At 45.2% G+C, this 16688-nt stretch overlaps 1 protein-coding gene across 1 annotated transcript in view; it reads right to left on the bottom strand.

Annotated features, from left to right (window-relative positions):
* scn5lab (sodium channel, voltage gated, type V-like, alpha b) overlaps positions 1-16688 on the bottom strand; it is a 672977-nt gene that overhangs the window by 176341 nt on the left and 479948 nt on the right. The window contains exons 16-17 of the mRNA XM_059971792.1: positions 15879-16052; positions 3625-3981 (exon numbers count right to left, since the gene is read on the bottom strand). Of these exons, the coding sequence (XP_059827775.1) occupies positions 3625-3981; positions 15879-16052 (531 nt within the window). The remainder of the gene's footprint in view (positions 1-3624; positions 3982-15878; positions 16053-16688) is intronic.

Genomic DNA, 16688 nt, shown 5'->3' with positions numbered 1-16688 from the left:
GCACAAGCTCCCAGTTACTGTGCATGAAGCAGCCTCTGGAGAAGGTCTGTCAGAAGCGGGGACTCACGGTTTTTAATCAGTAATGTGCTCTGCCTTTTTCTCAGAGAAGGGCAGCTAAAAGCTGGAGGGCATAGGTCTAAGGTGTGAGGTGAAAAATGTAAAAGGGAGCTGAGGGACAGCTTCCTTGGGCAGAGGTTGGCGTGTGTATGGAACAAGCTGCCAGACAAAGTGATTGAGGTAGTTACAGTACATTAACAGCACTTGAAAGACTTTGGAAAGATTCGTACATAGATAGAAAAGACTTAGAGGGACAAATGAGGGCAGATGGGGCTTGTTTAAATGATCATCCTGGTCAGTATAGATAGGTTGGGCTGAAGGGCCTGTTTCTGAGCTACAGTGTGTTACTCTAACACCATAAAATATTTGGGTCCCCGTCTTATAAAATGAATGCAAACCTAACTGAAGTTAACCTGTGATTAACAATACCAGGATCGGGAGGGGTATCAATAGGAGATGCTGATGAAGGGTCTCGGCCCGAAACATTGGCTACTCTTTTCTCACGGATGCTGCCTGACCTGCTGAGTTCTTCCAGCGTTGTGTATGTATTCTTTGATCCACAGCATCTACAGTTGTATTTTTGTGACTGGAGAGTGGACAGGTAAGTAGTTGTGAAAGGATTTCATGAGGGGGGTTTTCGAGGTTATGAGAGTGTCTAGAACAAGGAATACTAATAAGTCCTGCAAGGAGCTCTAGAGAAAATATCTTTACCCAGAGGCTGATGAGAATGCAGGTTTTGTTTGAAGGACATTGGGCTAATGAGTAGTTTTGGCACTGTAAAATCACACAGAGCGTCTGAGGAGATGGGGCCTTCCTTGCAAGGAAGGTAGTGTTTCCAATAGTGGCAGAACCTAGGAATACCGCAGAATAGAAGGACATCCCTTTAGAACAGAGATGAGGAGGAATTTCTTTAGCCAGGGGGTGGTGAATCTGTGGAATTCATTGCCACAGAAGACAGTGGAAGCCAAGTCATTAGGTAAATTTATAACGGAGGTTGATAGGTTCTTGATTAGTAAGGGTATCAAAGGTTACAGGGAGAAGGCAGGAGAATGGGGTTGAGAGGGGAAATAAATTATATATGATCTATTGTCAGGGCAGACTCGATGGGCCAAACAGCTTAATTCTGCTCGTATGAATTGTGATCTTTGAGTTAATAATAATAAGAAGAAAGCCCTTAACTCCAAGTGGAGTCATCAGGATGCTGTCGTGACGCTGTTTTTTTTTAAGCAGGCTTTCTTGTTTTTACGAGGCCGAGTTGCTACTCAACACTCAACACAGCACGGATGGAAATTGTGCAAGGGAGCCAGCTGGGTTTGAACTTGGGAGTCTTCGCTCCGAAGTCCGGCACTGATGCCACTGTGCCACCAGCTGGCCCATTCGAGTCAATACTGGAACTCAAAACCTGAAGATCGAAGACTGAAATTGGCAAGGCTGGAAAGGTCAAAGTCCCTGGGTCAAGTGTCCAGAAGAAGAGGCCAGGTGCCTGAGAGGCCATGGCCAAGGACAGGATACAGCCTGTCCTGGGCTTGAAGGCCTGTCTGTGTGCCTGAGTGAGTGGGTAGGTGGAGGGATGGGAAAGGTGCTTGTTTTGCTGTTACTGATTTGTAGTGGTTGTACTGCTGAGCATTGTGGGTATGTTATGTTGGCGTAGAATGTGTGGCGACTCTTATGGGCATCCTGTGCATTCTTAGGTTGTGTTGGTTGTTAACGCACACAACACATTTCTCTGTATGTTTCGATGTACATGTTATAAATAAATCTGAATCTTATGGCCTTATGGCCCCTTAATATCACCTCACTGAATAAGACGGCACAGCAGGCACTCCATTTCCTAAGAAGATTGAAGCAAGCAGGGCTTCCCACCCTCCATCTTAACTGTGTTTTACAGAAGCACCATTGGGAGCGTCCGGACAAGTTGCATCTCCATCTGGTGTGGGAGCAGTCATTTATCGGGCTAGAAGTCCCTACTAAGGACAGTGAGAACAGCTGAGAAGATCATAGGGGTCTCCCTACCACCCATTGGGGGCATTTATCAGGAGCGCTGCATACCCATACTAATAATTAGTATTATTAGGGATCCTACCCATCCACCCAGCATTCCCTTTGACTTTCTACCATCAGGCAGGAGACTCCGATGCATAAAACCAAGAACGGTAGGGATGAGAAACAGCTTCTTCCCCCAGGCCATTAGGCTTCTGAACTCCCTGTCGCATCGTATTTGAAGTGTCACTGGTTAATCTGTTCTGTGCTTTCCAATATTTAATTTATGCACTTTAGTTTGTTATTTATATGTGATTCATCTGTAGGTTTTATCCTTACCTTCTTAAGTTATTGCATGTTACGTGTTCTACACTGCTTTACACCCTGGTTTGAAGAAACGTTGTCTTGTTGCTATCTACATTATGTAAGACCATAAGACACATAAGGAGCAGAATTAGGCCATTCAACCCATCGAGTCTGCTCCGCTATTCCATCATGGCTGATCCCTGATCCCACTCAACTCCACACAACTGCCTTTTTGCCATATCCTTTGATGTCCTGACCAATTAGGAAACAATCAATTTCCACCTTAAATATACCCACGGGCTTGGCCTCCACTGCGGTCTGTGGCAGAGAATTCCACAGATTCACTATTCCCTGGCTAAAAAAATTCCTCCTTACCTGTGCTCTAAAAGATCGCCCCTCAAATTTGAGGCTGTGCCCTCTAGTTCTGGATACATCCTTTCCACATCCACCCTACCTAGTCCTTTCAACATCTCCCCGCATTCTTCTAAATTCCATTGAGTACAGGCCAAAAGCTGCCAAACGCTCCTCATATATTAACCCCTTTATTCCCCGAATCATCGGGGTTTCACTACCATGCATTGGGGACATTTATCAGGAGTGCTGATTATGCTGGGCCTTAGTATTATTAATGTTCCCACACATCTCTCCAATGACAACACATACTTTCTAAGATACGGGACCCAAAACTGTTGACAATACTCCAAGAGCAGCCTGACTAGTTAATGTCTTTTAAAGTCTCAGCATTATTTCCTTGCTTTTATATTCTATTCCCCTTGAAATAAATGCCAACATTGCATTTGCCTTCTTCACTGATTCAACCTGTAAATTAACCTTCTGGGAGCCTTGCACAAGGACTCCCAAGTCCCTCTGCACCTCTGATGTTTGAACCTTCTCCCCATTTAGATAATAGTCTGCACTATTGTTACTTTTACCAAAGTGCAATATCATACATTTCCCAAAACTTTTTGCCAGTCTTCCAATTTGTCTAAGTCCTGCTGCAATTGCATTGCTTCCTCAGCACTACCTACCCCTCCACCTATCCCCGTATCATCCGCAAACTTGCGACAAAGCCATCAATTCCATTATCTAAGTCACTGACAAACAATGTTAAAAGTAGTAACCCTAATACTGGCCCCATGAAGAACACATATGGTTATATACATGTATATAGTTAAACGACAATAAACTTGACTTGACTTATGGAGTTGCAACATCCCAATAGTGTCCATGATAGTCCCAGCACCCCAAAAGAAGCCCCGAAAGAGAAGGGTGAGGCCTTACCACCAAGTTTCCAATCACCATGACCAGCATGAAGACGAGGATACACAGAGGCTGTCCAGCCACCTCCATGCAGTCCCACATGGTCTCGATCCACTCGCCGCACAGAACCCGAAAGACGATGAGGAAGGAGTGGAAGAAGTCGTGCATGTGCCAGCGTGGGAGTTTACACTTGTCTGAGATCTTGCAAACGCAGTCACTGTAGTTCTTGCCAAACAGCTGCATCCCCACCACTGCGAAGATGAAGACAATGATCGCCAGGACGAGGGTCAGGTTGCCCAGAGCGCCCATCGAGTTGCCGATGATCTTGATGAGCGTGTTGAGGGTGGGCCATGACTTTGCCAGCTTGAAGACTCTGAGCTGCAAAGCAGAGAGATCCGTGAGGCAAGATCCTACGGGAGTTGGCTAGTAGTCCACAACCATAACAGGAGAGACAGAAGAGGCAGCAGCTGATGGAGCCTGTCTGAGATACCGAAGTGCTGGGTTATGCACTGTAGTTTTGATGGACGCTGGATCAAGGTCTCTTTGGGGGGCTTTTGCTATTGCTTGAATGGTGAGGGGAGTGAAGGGCTTTGATGTTTCTATCATCATTCTATGGTGCCTCTTGTTTAGTGGGTGTCTGTGAAGAGTACGAATTTCAGTTTGTATGCTGTATACGTTCTCTGATATTAAATGAACCTTTCAACCTGGAGCTATGAACAATCTGCTGGAGGAACTCAGCAGGCTGAGAAGCCTTTATTTAAGGAATTGTCAATGCTTTGGATTGAAACGGCCCCAGTGCGGCATTTTCACTTGAAACATTAACAATTTCTTCTCTCCCCCCCCCCCCCCACCGACAGATGCTGCTCAACCTGCTGACTTCCTCCAACAGGTGGGCTGTTACTCCACAACAATAACAGAATGGGCACAGAAGTGAAGGATTGCTTAAAATGCTTTTATTGTTTGAACTTAAACCTCTTTGCATCGAAGTACTGCACATAACCAGTGAAGAACTGACAGCAGGAGGCCTGTCAGATAATCCTTTTAATTATAGACAAGTACATTAAGATCTGGTCCTCTGGCAACTGTATGTGTTGGTTTATAACAGTCATGTGTACCAAGAAACAGCAGATAACTTCTGTTTGATTGCAGTGCTCTATGGTAGATTGAGTGCCCATGAAGTTGTTTTCTAAGGGAAGGGATAGATAATTGATTGATATCACTAGACCACAAAGATTTTGCTTCCTGAATACTTTTGGGTGTATCTTATGGATTTTGGGCTGCTGATCATGAAATTCACTGTGAAATTTCCCTACCACGCACCTTTTTTTGAAATTGCCTATATTTGTTATTTCAATTCATAATTCGAGACAGAAGGACTGATACCAAGACTAAGGAAGGCATTTTTGTTGGTCCACAATCAAACAGGTCATCAATGACAGAAAATTCAAAGAACTTCTAGTGGGACCAGAGAAAATCACACGGAAGCCATTCAAGGCTGTTGTTTAAACTACCAAGCCACTAACTCTGTGCAGCTGGTTGCCATCATGCTTCAAGCATACAAAACCATGAAGTGCAACATGTCGCTAAAGATTCACTTTCTGCATTCCCATTTAGACTTCCCTGCAAATCTTGGTGCTGTCAGTGACGAGCACGGTGAAAGGTTTCACCCGGACATTGCAGTCATGGAGAAATGGTTTCAGGGCAACTGGAATCCATCAATGCTGGCTGAATATTGTTGGACACCTAAGCAAGGAGCCTCAGACTCTGAGTCCAAGGAAAATCATCAACAAAACATTTTCAGCTTTGTTTAGCTATTGCAAAGCATTGGCAAATAAGTGCATTATATTCAATAAAAGTTAATTTAATGTTTCTCTAAATTCCTACGTGACATAAGTAGCTGAAATTATATACATGTTCAGCTTCAAGTGATCTGTCATAACTGCAAAGAAAAGGATTCTGAGGGAGCAACACTTGCAAAAAAAAATTTCTGTTCTGCATATTTAATTATCTGGATTAGCATCGAGACTGAGAGGCACAGGTTCAAATCTCAGCAGGGCTGAGGGCAGGTATCATCTGCAAACTTGCGACAAAGCCATCAATTCCATTATCTAAGTCACTGACAAACAATGTGAAAAGTAGTGACCCTAATACTGGCCCCATGAAGAACACCTATGGTTATATACATGTATATAGTTAAATGACCCAGCAGGGCTGTTGGGGGCCATGAAATGATGGAACAAATTTAGAACCAAAGGTAAGTGAATATTGTTAATAGGTTAAGGATGACAGGTAAAATATTTAAGGGGAACCTGAGGGGAGAGTTTCTTCACTCGGCCTGCTTGAACAAGAGGCAAGAGTTGTCTCACACTTTTAATGACCAGTCTAACAAGACTGAGTCAAATACTGGGTCCTTGCACTCCTTCAATGGAGGGACGATTTTAATCAGAACATCCGATGGAGGAACTCAGCGGGTTGAGCAGCATCTGTGGAGGATCATGCAAGCTCCACACGGACAGCATTGGAGCTCAGGACTAAACTTTAACTCGAGAAGTAACTTTGATCCCAGTATCATTATCACAGAAAGATTTTATTGTGACTACATTATTTTAATAATATGGTGACCCCAATATTGTGTGGAATTAGAGTCATAGAGCAGGGAACAGGCCCTTCTGCCCAACTGGCCCATGCTGACCAGGATTCTCTTTAAGCTCATCCCTTTTGCCTCTGTTTGACCCATATCCCTCTAAACCAAGGGTTCCCAACCTAGGGTCCATCGGTTAATGGTTGGGGTCCAAGGCATGAAAGGCTGGGAACCACTGCTCTAAACATCTGTTATTCATGGTGAAACTCCCAGAAAATGTAACAAAACAGGGCACATACAGAGATGTATGCCTGTTGGGCATACAAAAATAAATGGACTGCAAAGGGAAGAGAAGAAGATGAAAAGTTGCAGCTTCAAAAAGAGCACGAACCTGCATGCTGCTGTTGAAATACCTGTGACACAGGACTGGGTAAGCTGAGACTTACGATGTGAAAACTAACATGAAATAAGCAACACGGCTTACACCAGAAGTGAATGACAAATTAATTAAAAGGAATTAGAAAAATGGAGGGCTACGGGTAACCGTAGGTAATTTCTTAAGTAAGTGAATGTTCGGCACAGCAATGTGGGCCGAAGGGCCTGAATCATGCTGTAGCTTTTCTACGTTTCTACGTACCTGTCTAAGAACCTTTCGCGTACTCTACTGCTAATGTAGGGCGGCATGGTAGCCTAGTGATTAGCACATTCGCTTGACCGTATAGGTGACCCATATTCAATTCCCATCACTGCCAGTAAAGAGTTTGTATGTTCACTCCGTGATCACTTGAATTTCCTCCAGGTGCTCAGGTTTCCTCCCACATTCCAGAGGTGTACCAGTTGGTAGGTTAATTGCCCTGTAATTAGGCTGGGATTACACTGGGGGATGGCTTGAAGGTGCGGAATCTGCACTGATTTTCAATGATAAAAAGATGTACCTGCCTCCATCACTTTGTCTAGCACCCAACTCAATATATTGACCAGCCTCCGGGTGTAAAAGTTCCTATTAAATCTCTCCACTCTCACCTCTGCTCACTACACATAGAAACAGCTTCTTCCCCACCACCACCCACCCCCGCCAGACTTCTGAATGTCCACGGACCTGTGAGCACTACCTCATTATTCGTTTTGTTTTAAACTATTTATTTATTTGTGTAATTTGTACTGATTTTATATCTCTGTGCTGTGCTGCTGCCACAAAACAAATTCCATGTTATATATGTCAGTGATAATAAACCTGATTCTGATTACTGTGATGTTGAACTTGATTATGTTGGACCCAAATGAGGCATTGATTTTGTGCAGCTATTTTAAAAAGCAAAACAAAGCCTTCAGAGGCTATAAATCCAAAATAAAATGCTAGACTTAAATTATATTGTAATAACAGAACTCACACTTTCTAATAACCTGCACAAGCTAACAAATTAGAAATGACACTGCTCTATTTGAAACAAATTAATTAGCACCTTCATGCAGGCATCAAACCAGCATGACTTCGCTCTCTAACAACCTGATTTTCTCTTGCCCCCTTTAAGGTCGGGAAATGTCCCAAGACACTTCACAGTCGCGCAACGAGACTAAAACTTGACACTGCGCCAATGAAGATATTAAGATCGGTTCAGTATTAAGAAGATATTAAGGATGCACTCAAGTGAAATCCCTTTGAGTGTTGTTAATATGCAGACATTAATCCTTTCCGACACAAACTAATCAGAAGGCTCAAGTGTGTACCTCCAGCAGAATTGAACTCTTGAGAGAAACATTTACCTGACACCGCTCTTTTCTTCTCCCCACCCCTCTCTCTCTTTTTCTCTCCCACCTCCCCCATTCTCCCTGTCTCTCTGATTTCCACTGTCTCTCTGTCTCTCTTACTCCCTCTTTGTCTTTCACATTCTGTCTGCCTGTCTGTCTCTCCCTTTCTCATAGCCTCTCTCTCTGTCTGTCTTAAACACAAGAGATTCAGCAGATGCTGGAAATCTTGAGCAACAGACACACAAAATGCTGGTAGGACTGAGCAAGTCAGGCTGCACCCTTGGAGGGGAATAAACAGTTGACCTTTCGGGATGAGTCCCTTCATCAGGTGCCCCATTTTCTGGAGGGATTGAGCTCTCCTGTCCACTCATCCCACCCTACTGCTCTCTCTCCAGGCACTTACCCTGCAAGCAGGACAAGAGCTGCTCCTACCCATGCACCCCCTCTCTCACCACCATCACGCCCCAAATAGTACATCCAGGGGAGGTGACATTTTCACCTGCAGGTCGGAAGGGGTTTATCTCTGCATTCAGTGGTCCCGCTGCAGGTTCCTCTACATGGGTAACACCTGGTGAGGACTAGGGAACCTCTTTGTTGAGCACCGGGATCCCCTGGTGGCCGCCAATTTCAATTTGACTTCCCGTTCCCATTCTCACATGTCTGTCATCGACCTTCTCTACTGCCATGATGAGACGAGGCCAACCTCAGGTTGGAGGGGCAACACCTCAACGCCTCCAACCTGATGGCCTGAACATCGATTTCCCCAGCATTGGGTAATTTATCCCCTCCTTCCCTTCTCTCTTTTTCCATTCCCCGTTCTGGCTCCCCCTCACCCCTTCTCTCTACCTCCCTGCCCATCATCTCCTTTCGATGACCCTCCTCCTTCCCTTTCTTCCATTGGCCCAATCTCCTCTCCTATCAGATACCTTCTTCCACCTTTTCGACCTATCACCTCCCAGCTTCATACTTCATCCCCTTCCCCTCACCTGGTCTCACCTATCAGTGTCAGCTTGCTACCCTGCCCCTCCTCCCACCTTCTTATTCTGACTTCTGCCTCTTAACTTGCCAGCCCTCATGAAGGGTCTCGGCCTGAAATGTCCACTGTTTATTTATTTCCATGGGTGCTGCCTGACTTGATAAGTTCTTCCCTCATTTAATGCACGTTGTCTGTCCACCTGCCTCTCTCTCTTTTTTCTCTCTCTAAGTCTTTCTCTGACTCTGCCTACATCCCTCCTCCCACACACTCCCTCTTCCTCTCTCTCTCTCACTGTTTTCCTTTCTTTTCTGTCTGTCTCTCTTTCGCTCTCTGCCCCTCCTCAAGTCTCTCTTATTCTCTCTCTCTCTAAGTAAAAGAAAATCATCTGATTTGCATCTCGGAAAGTAGCCGGCCACATTACAAAGGTCTTTAACTGAATCTTTGTCTTATCAATTATTTACAATTATTTCAGATTCCCAGCACTAGCAGCTTTTCTTTTGATTTTTATTTGTTTACTCCTATTGTCATATTTTTATTAATGTTTTTTCCCAATTATGATCCCTGATGCCAAGTGAATTTTCACTGTCTCTGTTTATACTTTGAGAGACAGACAGACAAACAAACCTGACGGCATGAACATTGATTTCTTAAACTTCCAGCAATTTCTCCCTGCCTTCCCCTTCTCTCCTTTTCTATTCCCTGTTCAGAATCTCCTCGTATCCTTTATCTTCTCCTCACCTCCCCTTGGTACCCCTTCTCCTCCTCTTTCTCCCATAGGCCACTCTCCTATCAGATTCTTTCTTCTTCAGCCTTTTGTCTTTTCCACCTATCACCTCCCAGCTTCTAACGTCATCCCCCTTCCCCAAATACCTGGCTTCACTCATCACCTTCTCGATTCTCCTCCTTCCTCTCCCCCCACATTTTTATTCTCAGCTCGGAACGTCGGCACTTCATTCCTCTCCATAGATGGTGCTTGAAGCTGCTGATTTCCTCCAGCATTTTGTGTGGATATTGCAATGGAGTTACACAGCTCAATACCACAGAAACAGGCCTTTCCGTCCATCGCGTCCCTGCTGTTTCTAATACCCTCTACACTAGTAACATTTGCCTGCATTAGGCCCATATCCCTCTGCTCCTCTCCTATCCAAGCACTGTCCAAATGCATTTTAAATTATGTAATTGCAAGTGGCCCAAAACAGCATTAAAACTAAATACAAGAGCTCTGATGTCGAGCATTTCCAGAGCGACACACACAAACGACTGGAGGGACTCAGCAGCATCTATCACTGAGGTTCCCAACCTTCTTGATGCCGTGGACCAACACTATTGAGCATCAATCCCAGACTGGGAACCCCTGGTCTATGGAGTGGGAAAAACAGGCCAAGACAAGACACTTCACCAGCCCTGGAAAAAAAAGGGAGCACGAGTCCGGAATCAGAAGGTTGGGGATGGGTCAGAGGACAAGCTGGGAGGTGATAGGTGAGACCGGATGAGGGGGAAGGTAGTTTGCTGGAGAAGAGGGGGACAAAATGAGAAGCTGGGATGTGATAGGTGAGACCGGATGAGGGGGAAGGTAGTTTGCTGGAGAAGAGGGGGACAAAATGAGAAGCTGGGAGGTGATAGGTGAGACCGGATGAGGGGGAAGGTAGTTTGCTGGAGAAGAGGGGGACAAAATGAGAAGCTGGGAGGTGATAGGTGAGACCGGATGAGGGGGAAGGTAGTTTGCTGGAGAAGAGGGGGACAAAATGAGAAGCTGGGAGGTGATAGGTGAGACCGGATGAGGGGGAAGGTAGTTTGCTGGAGAAGAGGGGGACAAAATGAGAAGCTGGGAGGTGATAGGTGAGACCGGATGAGGGGGAAGGTAGTTTGCTGGAGAAGAGGGGGACAAAATGAGAAGCTGGGATGTGATAGGTGGAAAAGGACTGAAGAAGGAGGAACCTTATTGGAGAGGAGAGTGGACCATGGGAGAAAGGGAAGGGGGAAGAGCACCAGAGGGAGGTGATGGGGAAGAGAGGAGAAGAGGAGCAAGAGGGGAGCCAGAATGGAGAATGGAAAAAGAGGGAAGGGGGAGGCAGGGAGAAATTGCCAGACATTTGAGAAATCAATGTTCACACCACCTCAGGATGGAGCTGCCAGCTATCTGCCTAACACCTCCCAGCTTCTCACTTCATCCCCTCCCCCACCCTCAGCTGCCAGCTTGTACTCCTTCCCCTCTCCCCCCATCTTCTTATTCTGGGTTTGTACCGCTTCCTTTCCAGTCCTGGCTATGCATTATTTCCTTTTGTTTTTGGAAATGCCAGTGGAATTAAAAAGAATAGATGCTCTCTGGGTGCTAGATAAGGACTCTCTAGCCCTTGAGAAACCTTCCAACCTCACTGGATCTATGAGTGACCATCTAATGGTCACAGACTCATCCCTACCCTCACTACTGGAAACATCTTGAAAATTTCTGCCTCCATTCACACATCCTCTTTCAGGAACCTGTACCAGCCTGGTCAAATATGAGGGCAGAATATAGTATTAATGGTAAGACTCTTGGCAGTGTGGAGGATCAGAGGGATCTTGGGGTCCAAGTCCATAGGACACTCAAAGCTGCTGCGCAGGTTGACTCTGTGTTTAAGAAGGCATATGGTGTATTGGCCTTCATCAATTGTGGAACTGAATTTAGGAGCTGAAAGGTAATGTTGTAGCTATATAGGACCCTGGTCAGACCCCACTTGGAGTACTGTGCTCAGTTCTGGTCATCTCACTACTGGAAGGATGTGGAAACCATAGAAAAGGTGCAGAGGAGATTTACAAGGATGTTGTCTGGATTAGGGAGCAAGCCTTATGAAAATAGGTTGAGTGAACTCGGCCTTTTCTCCTTGGAGTGACGGAGGATGAGAGGTGACCTGATAGAGGTGTATAAGATGATGAGAGGCATTGATCGTGTGGATAGTCGGAGGCTTTTTTCCAGGCCTGAAATGGTTGCCACAAGAGGACACAGGTTTAAGGGGCTGGGGAGTAGGTACAGAGGAGATATCAGGGGTAAGTTTTTTACTCAGAGAGTGGTGAGTGTGTGGAATGGGCTGCCGGCAACGGTGGTGGAGGCGGATACGATAGGGTCTTTTAAGAGACTTTTGGATAGGTACATGGAGCTTAGAAAAATAGAGGGCTATGGGTAAGCCTGGTAATTTCTAAGGTAGGGGCATTTTCAGCACAAATTTGTGGGCCGAAGAGCCTGTATTGTGCTGTAGGCTTTCTATCTTTCAGCCTGGTCTCTCCCCATCCTAGGAGGTAGACCCTTCATCTGAGGGAAGTGGCTGAGGGCTAATTCTGAGCTGGACCTCAGTGGTATCGGAGTCGCCGAGAACAAAGTGTGTTGGCGTGTCATGATGACATTACCTAACTATTATCAGAAGGTGTGGGCTAATGACCGTTGAGATATGAGTTCAGATCCTACCAGGAAATTGGGTGAAATTAAATCCAAAAAGCTCAATAGGGCAGCAAGGTGCTTTACAGTACAGGTGGCCCGGGTTCAGTTCCTGCCACTGACTATGCGGAGTTTGTATGTTTACCCCGAGACCATGTTGGTTTCCTCCGCGTGCTCTAAAGACGTACTGATTTATAGGATAATTAGTCATTGCAAATTGTCCTGTGATTGGGCTGGGGTTCAATTGGGGAATTGCTAGCCAGCGAGGCTCGATGGGCCCAAAAGGCCTATTCTGCGCTGTATCTCAATAAATCAGAAACTCAATTAATTTCTAGCATAATGCTTTATAGCCTTAGCGATGGGAAGATCAGGTTTCAATTCACACCGCTCTCTGTATGAACGGAAACTACTACGAAAGGTAGTGGATATAGCCTAGTCCGTCACAGATAACGCCTCTCCCACCGTTCAGCACATCTACACAAAGCTGTCACAGGTCTCAGACCATCAGGTTCAGGAACAGTTATTAGCCCCCACCCCCTCCCAACCATCAGGCTTTAGAACCAGAGGGATGACTTCACTCAGCTTCACCTGCCCCATCACTGAAATGTTCCCACCATCTATGGTCTCAATTTCTTTTTGTATTTGTTGTCTTTTGCACACTTTTGAACACCCAGTTGGTGGGGTCTTTTGTTGATTCTATTACGATTATTATTCTACGATGGATTCGTTGAGTATGCCCACAAGTAAAGTGTTGTATAAGGTGATTCTGTGTACTTCGATTATAAGTTTACTTTGAGCTTTGAAGGAGTTTGTCCCTGTGACCGTGTGGGTTTCCTCTGGGTAACCTCCTTACCCCTCCCATTTGAAAGCCATGCGGTTTAGTAAGCGTCAATGAGTTGTGGGCCTGTATGTTGGCACTGGAAGCGTGGTGAGACTTGTGGGCTGCTTCCCAGAACAATCCTCAGATTGTATCGGTTGTTGATGCCAGCGACACATTTTACCCTACATTTCAGTGTGTCAATGGACGTGTGGCAAATAAAGCCAATTATTAAATCTTTAGAAACAACTGGATTATTGTAAAAGTTATGCAAGTGAGGATTAAGCACAGCTCCAGTCTCGGTGTTACAAGACTTCTGAATGGCCCTTTATATAATAACATGCACTCTCAACCTCATGATCTCTCTCGCCATAGCCTTGCACCTTATTGTCTGCCTGCACTATCTCTGTAACTGTTACACTTCATTCTGCATTCTGTTATTGTTTCCCCTTGTACTGCCTCTACGAAACAAAATGATGAAATAATTAGTAAAGATGACATGCAAAACAATACTTTTCTCTGTAGCTCAGCTCAAATTTCAAAATATATTATCAGAGTACATGCATGTCACCACATACAACCCTGAGTTTCATTTTCCTGCGGGCATGCTCAGCAAATCTATCTGTAGAACAGTAACTATAAACTGTAAACAACAGGGACTGTAGTCAATGAAATGGAGTAGATTTAAGAGAAAAACTGGTACAATTTCCTGCAGCCTGCAGAGAGTCACAGAAGTATACTAGAGCCACCTTAGCTTGCTACATGTGACAATAATAATGTAAGAGGCAGCCCGGTGTCGTAGCGGTTTACTGTACCACCGACCCAGGTTTAATTCCCACCGGTGCCTATAAGGAGTTTGTCCATTCTCCCTGTGTCTGTGTGGGTTTCCTCCGGGTGCTCTGGTTTCCTCCCACGTTCCAACCACGTACAGGTTGATAGGTTAATTAGTCATTGTCCTGTGATTAGACTTCGGTTAAATTGGGGATTGCTGGGCTGTGTGGCTCGGGGGGGTGGGAAGGACATGTTTTGTGCTGTGTTTCAGTAAATAAATAAACCGATTTAACAATGGTTCTCTGAAGTGCTTCTCAGGAAGAGAAGAAAATCTGAGGCAAATGTCTGGAGAATCAAAAACACAAGAGATTCTGCAGGTGCTGGAAATCCAGAGTAACACACACAAAACGCTGGAGGAACTCAGCAGGCCAGGCAGCATCTAAGAAGATGAATAAACAGTCAACGTTTTGGGCCGAGACCCTTCTTCTGGTCTGGATGCTGCCTCACCTGCAAAGTTTCTCCAGCATTTTGTGCGTGTTACAAACATCTAGGGAATCAGGTTTGTCACGGGGCCAAGCTCTGGTGAATATAACTCAATTAGACAAGCAGCATGGCAGGTCAGAGACAGTGGAAGGGCTGAGGGAGGCAATGGGAGACAGGGCTGAATTGTTGAGCATAATGTGCAGTTAGACAACAAACGAAAGAAGATCTGCCGATGCTGGAAATCCGAGCAATACACACAAAATGCCGGAGGAACTCAGCAGGCCAGGCAGCGTCTATGGAAAAGAGTACAGTCGATGTTTCGGTAGGTCTGCTGAGTTCCTCCATCATTTTGTGTGTGTAGTCAAACAAGAAACTGGATTGCACTGACGCCCTAGCCAGGGGAATACAGACAAGGAGTATTCAATACATTCCCAGCTTCCCTGCTCGGTGCACTGTAATGTAGAAGCATCTCCATCCTAAATAGTCGACCTCTCCATAAAGTCATAAGGGCAGAATCAGCCCATCGAGTTTGCTCCACCATTCCATCAGGGCTAATTTACTTTGTCTCTCAACTTCATTTTCCTGCCTCTCCTTGTAACCTTTGACACCCTTAATAATCAAGAGCCTCCACTTTAGATATATCCAATGATTTGGTCTCAAGTGCAATCTGTGGCAATGAAGTCCACAGATTCACCACTCTCTGTTCTGAGGCTCTATCTTTTGGTTCTAGACTGTCCCACAATTGGAAACATCTTCTCCATGTCCACTCTATCTGGACTTCCCAATATTCAAAATCAAAAGTTCAGAAGTTCAAAGTAAAATTATTATCAAGGGTACATATATGTCACCATATACATAGAACATAGATAGCTACAGAACATTACAGGCCTTTCGGCCCACTATGTTGTGCCGACCATGGAACCTACTCCAGAAACTGCCTAGAATTACCCTCTATTAGGTCCATGTACCTCGACTCCGAGATTCATTTTCTTGCAGGCGTACTCAATAAATCCATAATAGAGTGATAATATAATAGAATTAATGAGAGACCATACCAGTGTGCAAAGACAACAAACTCTGCTAATACCAAAAGAAAGAAATAATAAATAAATAAGCAATAAATATTCAGAAAATTTCAATAAGATCCACTCCTTATTCTTCTAAACTCCAGTGTGTACAGGCCTGGAGCCATCAAACGCTCCTCACATATTAACACTTTCATATCTAGGATCATTGTCATAAACCTCTTCTGGACCCTCTCCAATACCAGGCATGTCTTCACAGAAAAGGGCCCAAAACCTCTCAGAATACCCCAAAAGTGGACTGAACACTGCCTTAGAAAGCCTCAGCATCACACCCTTGCTTTTATATTCTCGTCCTGGGATTAAAACCCTGCCCGATGGGTCTGGGGCTGTGGGAGATGAGACGTGGTAAAAGCGATGCTGTCTCTTGTGTGAAGAGATAACGTTAAAGGACAGGTCATTACCAGTCTGAAGGAGCGTAGCACAGAGAGGCCATCCACCCTTGCCAGTCCCAGCTCAACCAAGCTCAGGCAGACGATGATGCTGTCGAAGATGTTCCAGCCCTGCTGGAAGTAGTAGTACGGATCTAGGGCGATGATCTTCAACACCATCTCAGCCGTGAAGATCGCAGTGAAAACCTGGTTAGAAAATGCGAAGGTAGATCAGTCGGCAGCAGGTACAATCCAACCCATCAGAATAAGACAGAATTCAGAGCAGAATTAGGCCATTCGGCCCATCGAGCCTGCTCTGCCTGATTTATTTTCCCACTCAATCCCATTCTCTTGTCTTCTCCCCATAACCTTTGAAGCCCTGTCTACTCAGGAACCTATCAACCTCACTCAGTGGCTTGACCTCCATAGCCATCTGTGCCAATGAATTCCACAGATTCACCAGCCTCTGGCTAAGAAAGGCCAACTCCATCATCAAAACAACACTTCATTGGACCACTGAAGGGTGGGAAAAATGCCGGAGACCAAAGATAACTTGGCAGTAATGAGGACCCTGAGCTACACCTGGAGCACAATGGAGAAGATGGCTGAGGGCAGACAGAGATGGAGGGCCTTCATTGCTGCCCTGAACGCCAACGGTATAGCAGGCATCTGATGACCAGCCTCCGCATAGAGAAATTCCTCCTCATCTCTGTTCTAAAGGTTCTAAGGGAACCAGGTTTATTATCACCAGAAAATATTGTGAAATTTGCTGTTCTGCAATAGAGCAGCAGATAATTAAATAACCGAATCTAAAGCAATCCGCTGGGCTAAATGTGTACGGAT

This window comes from Hypanus sabinus, chromosome 6 (assembly GCF_030144855.1).
Source record: "Hypanus sabinus isolate sHypSab1 chromosome 6, sHypSab1.hap1, whole genome shotgun sequence".
In the NCBI taxonomy this organism is placed as follows: Eukaryota; Metazoa; Chordata; class Chondrichthyes; order Myliobatiformes; family Dasyatidae; genus Hypanus; species Hypanus sabinus.
The sequence above is the reverse complement of the archived record's forward strand: the minus strand, read 5'-3'. Positions and strand labels throughout refer to the sequence as shown.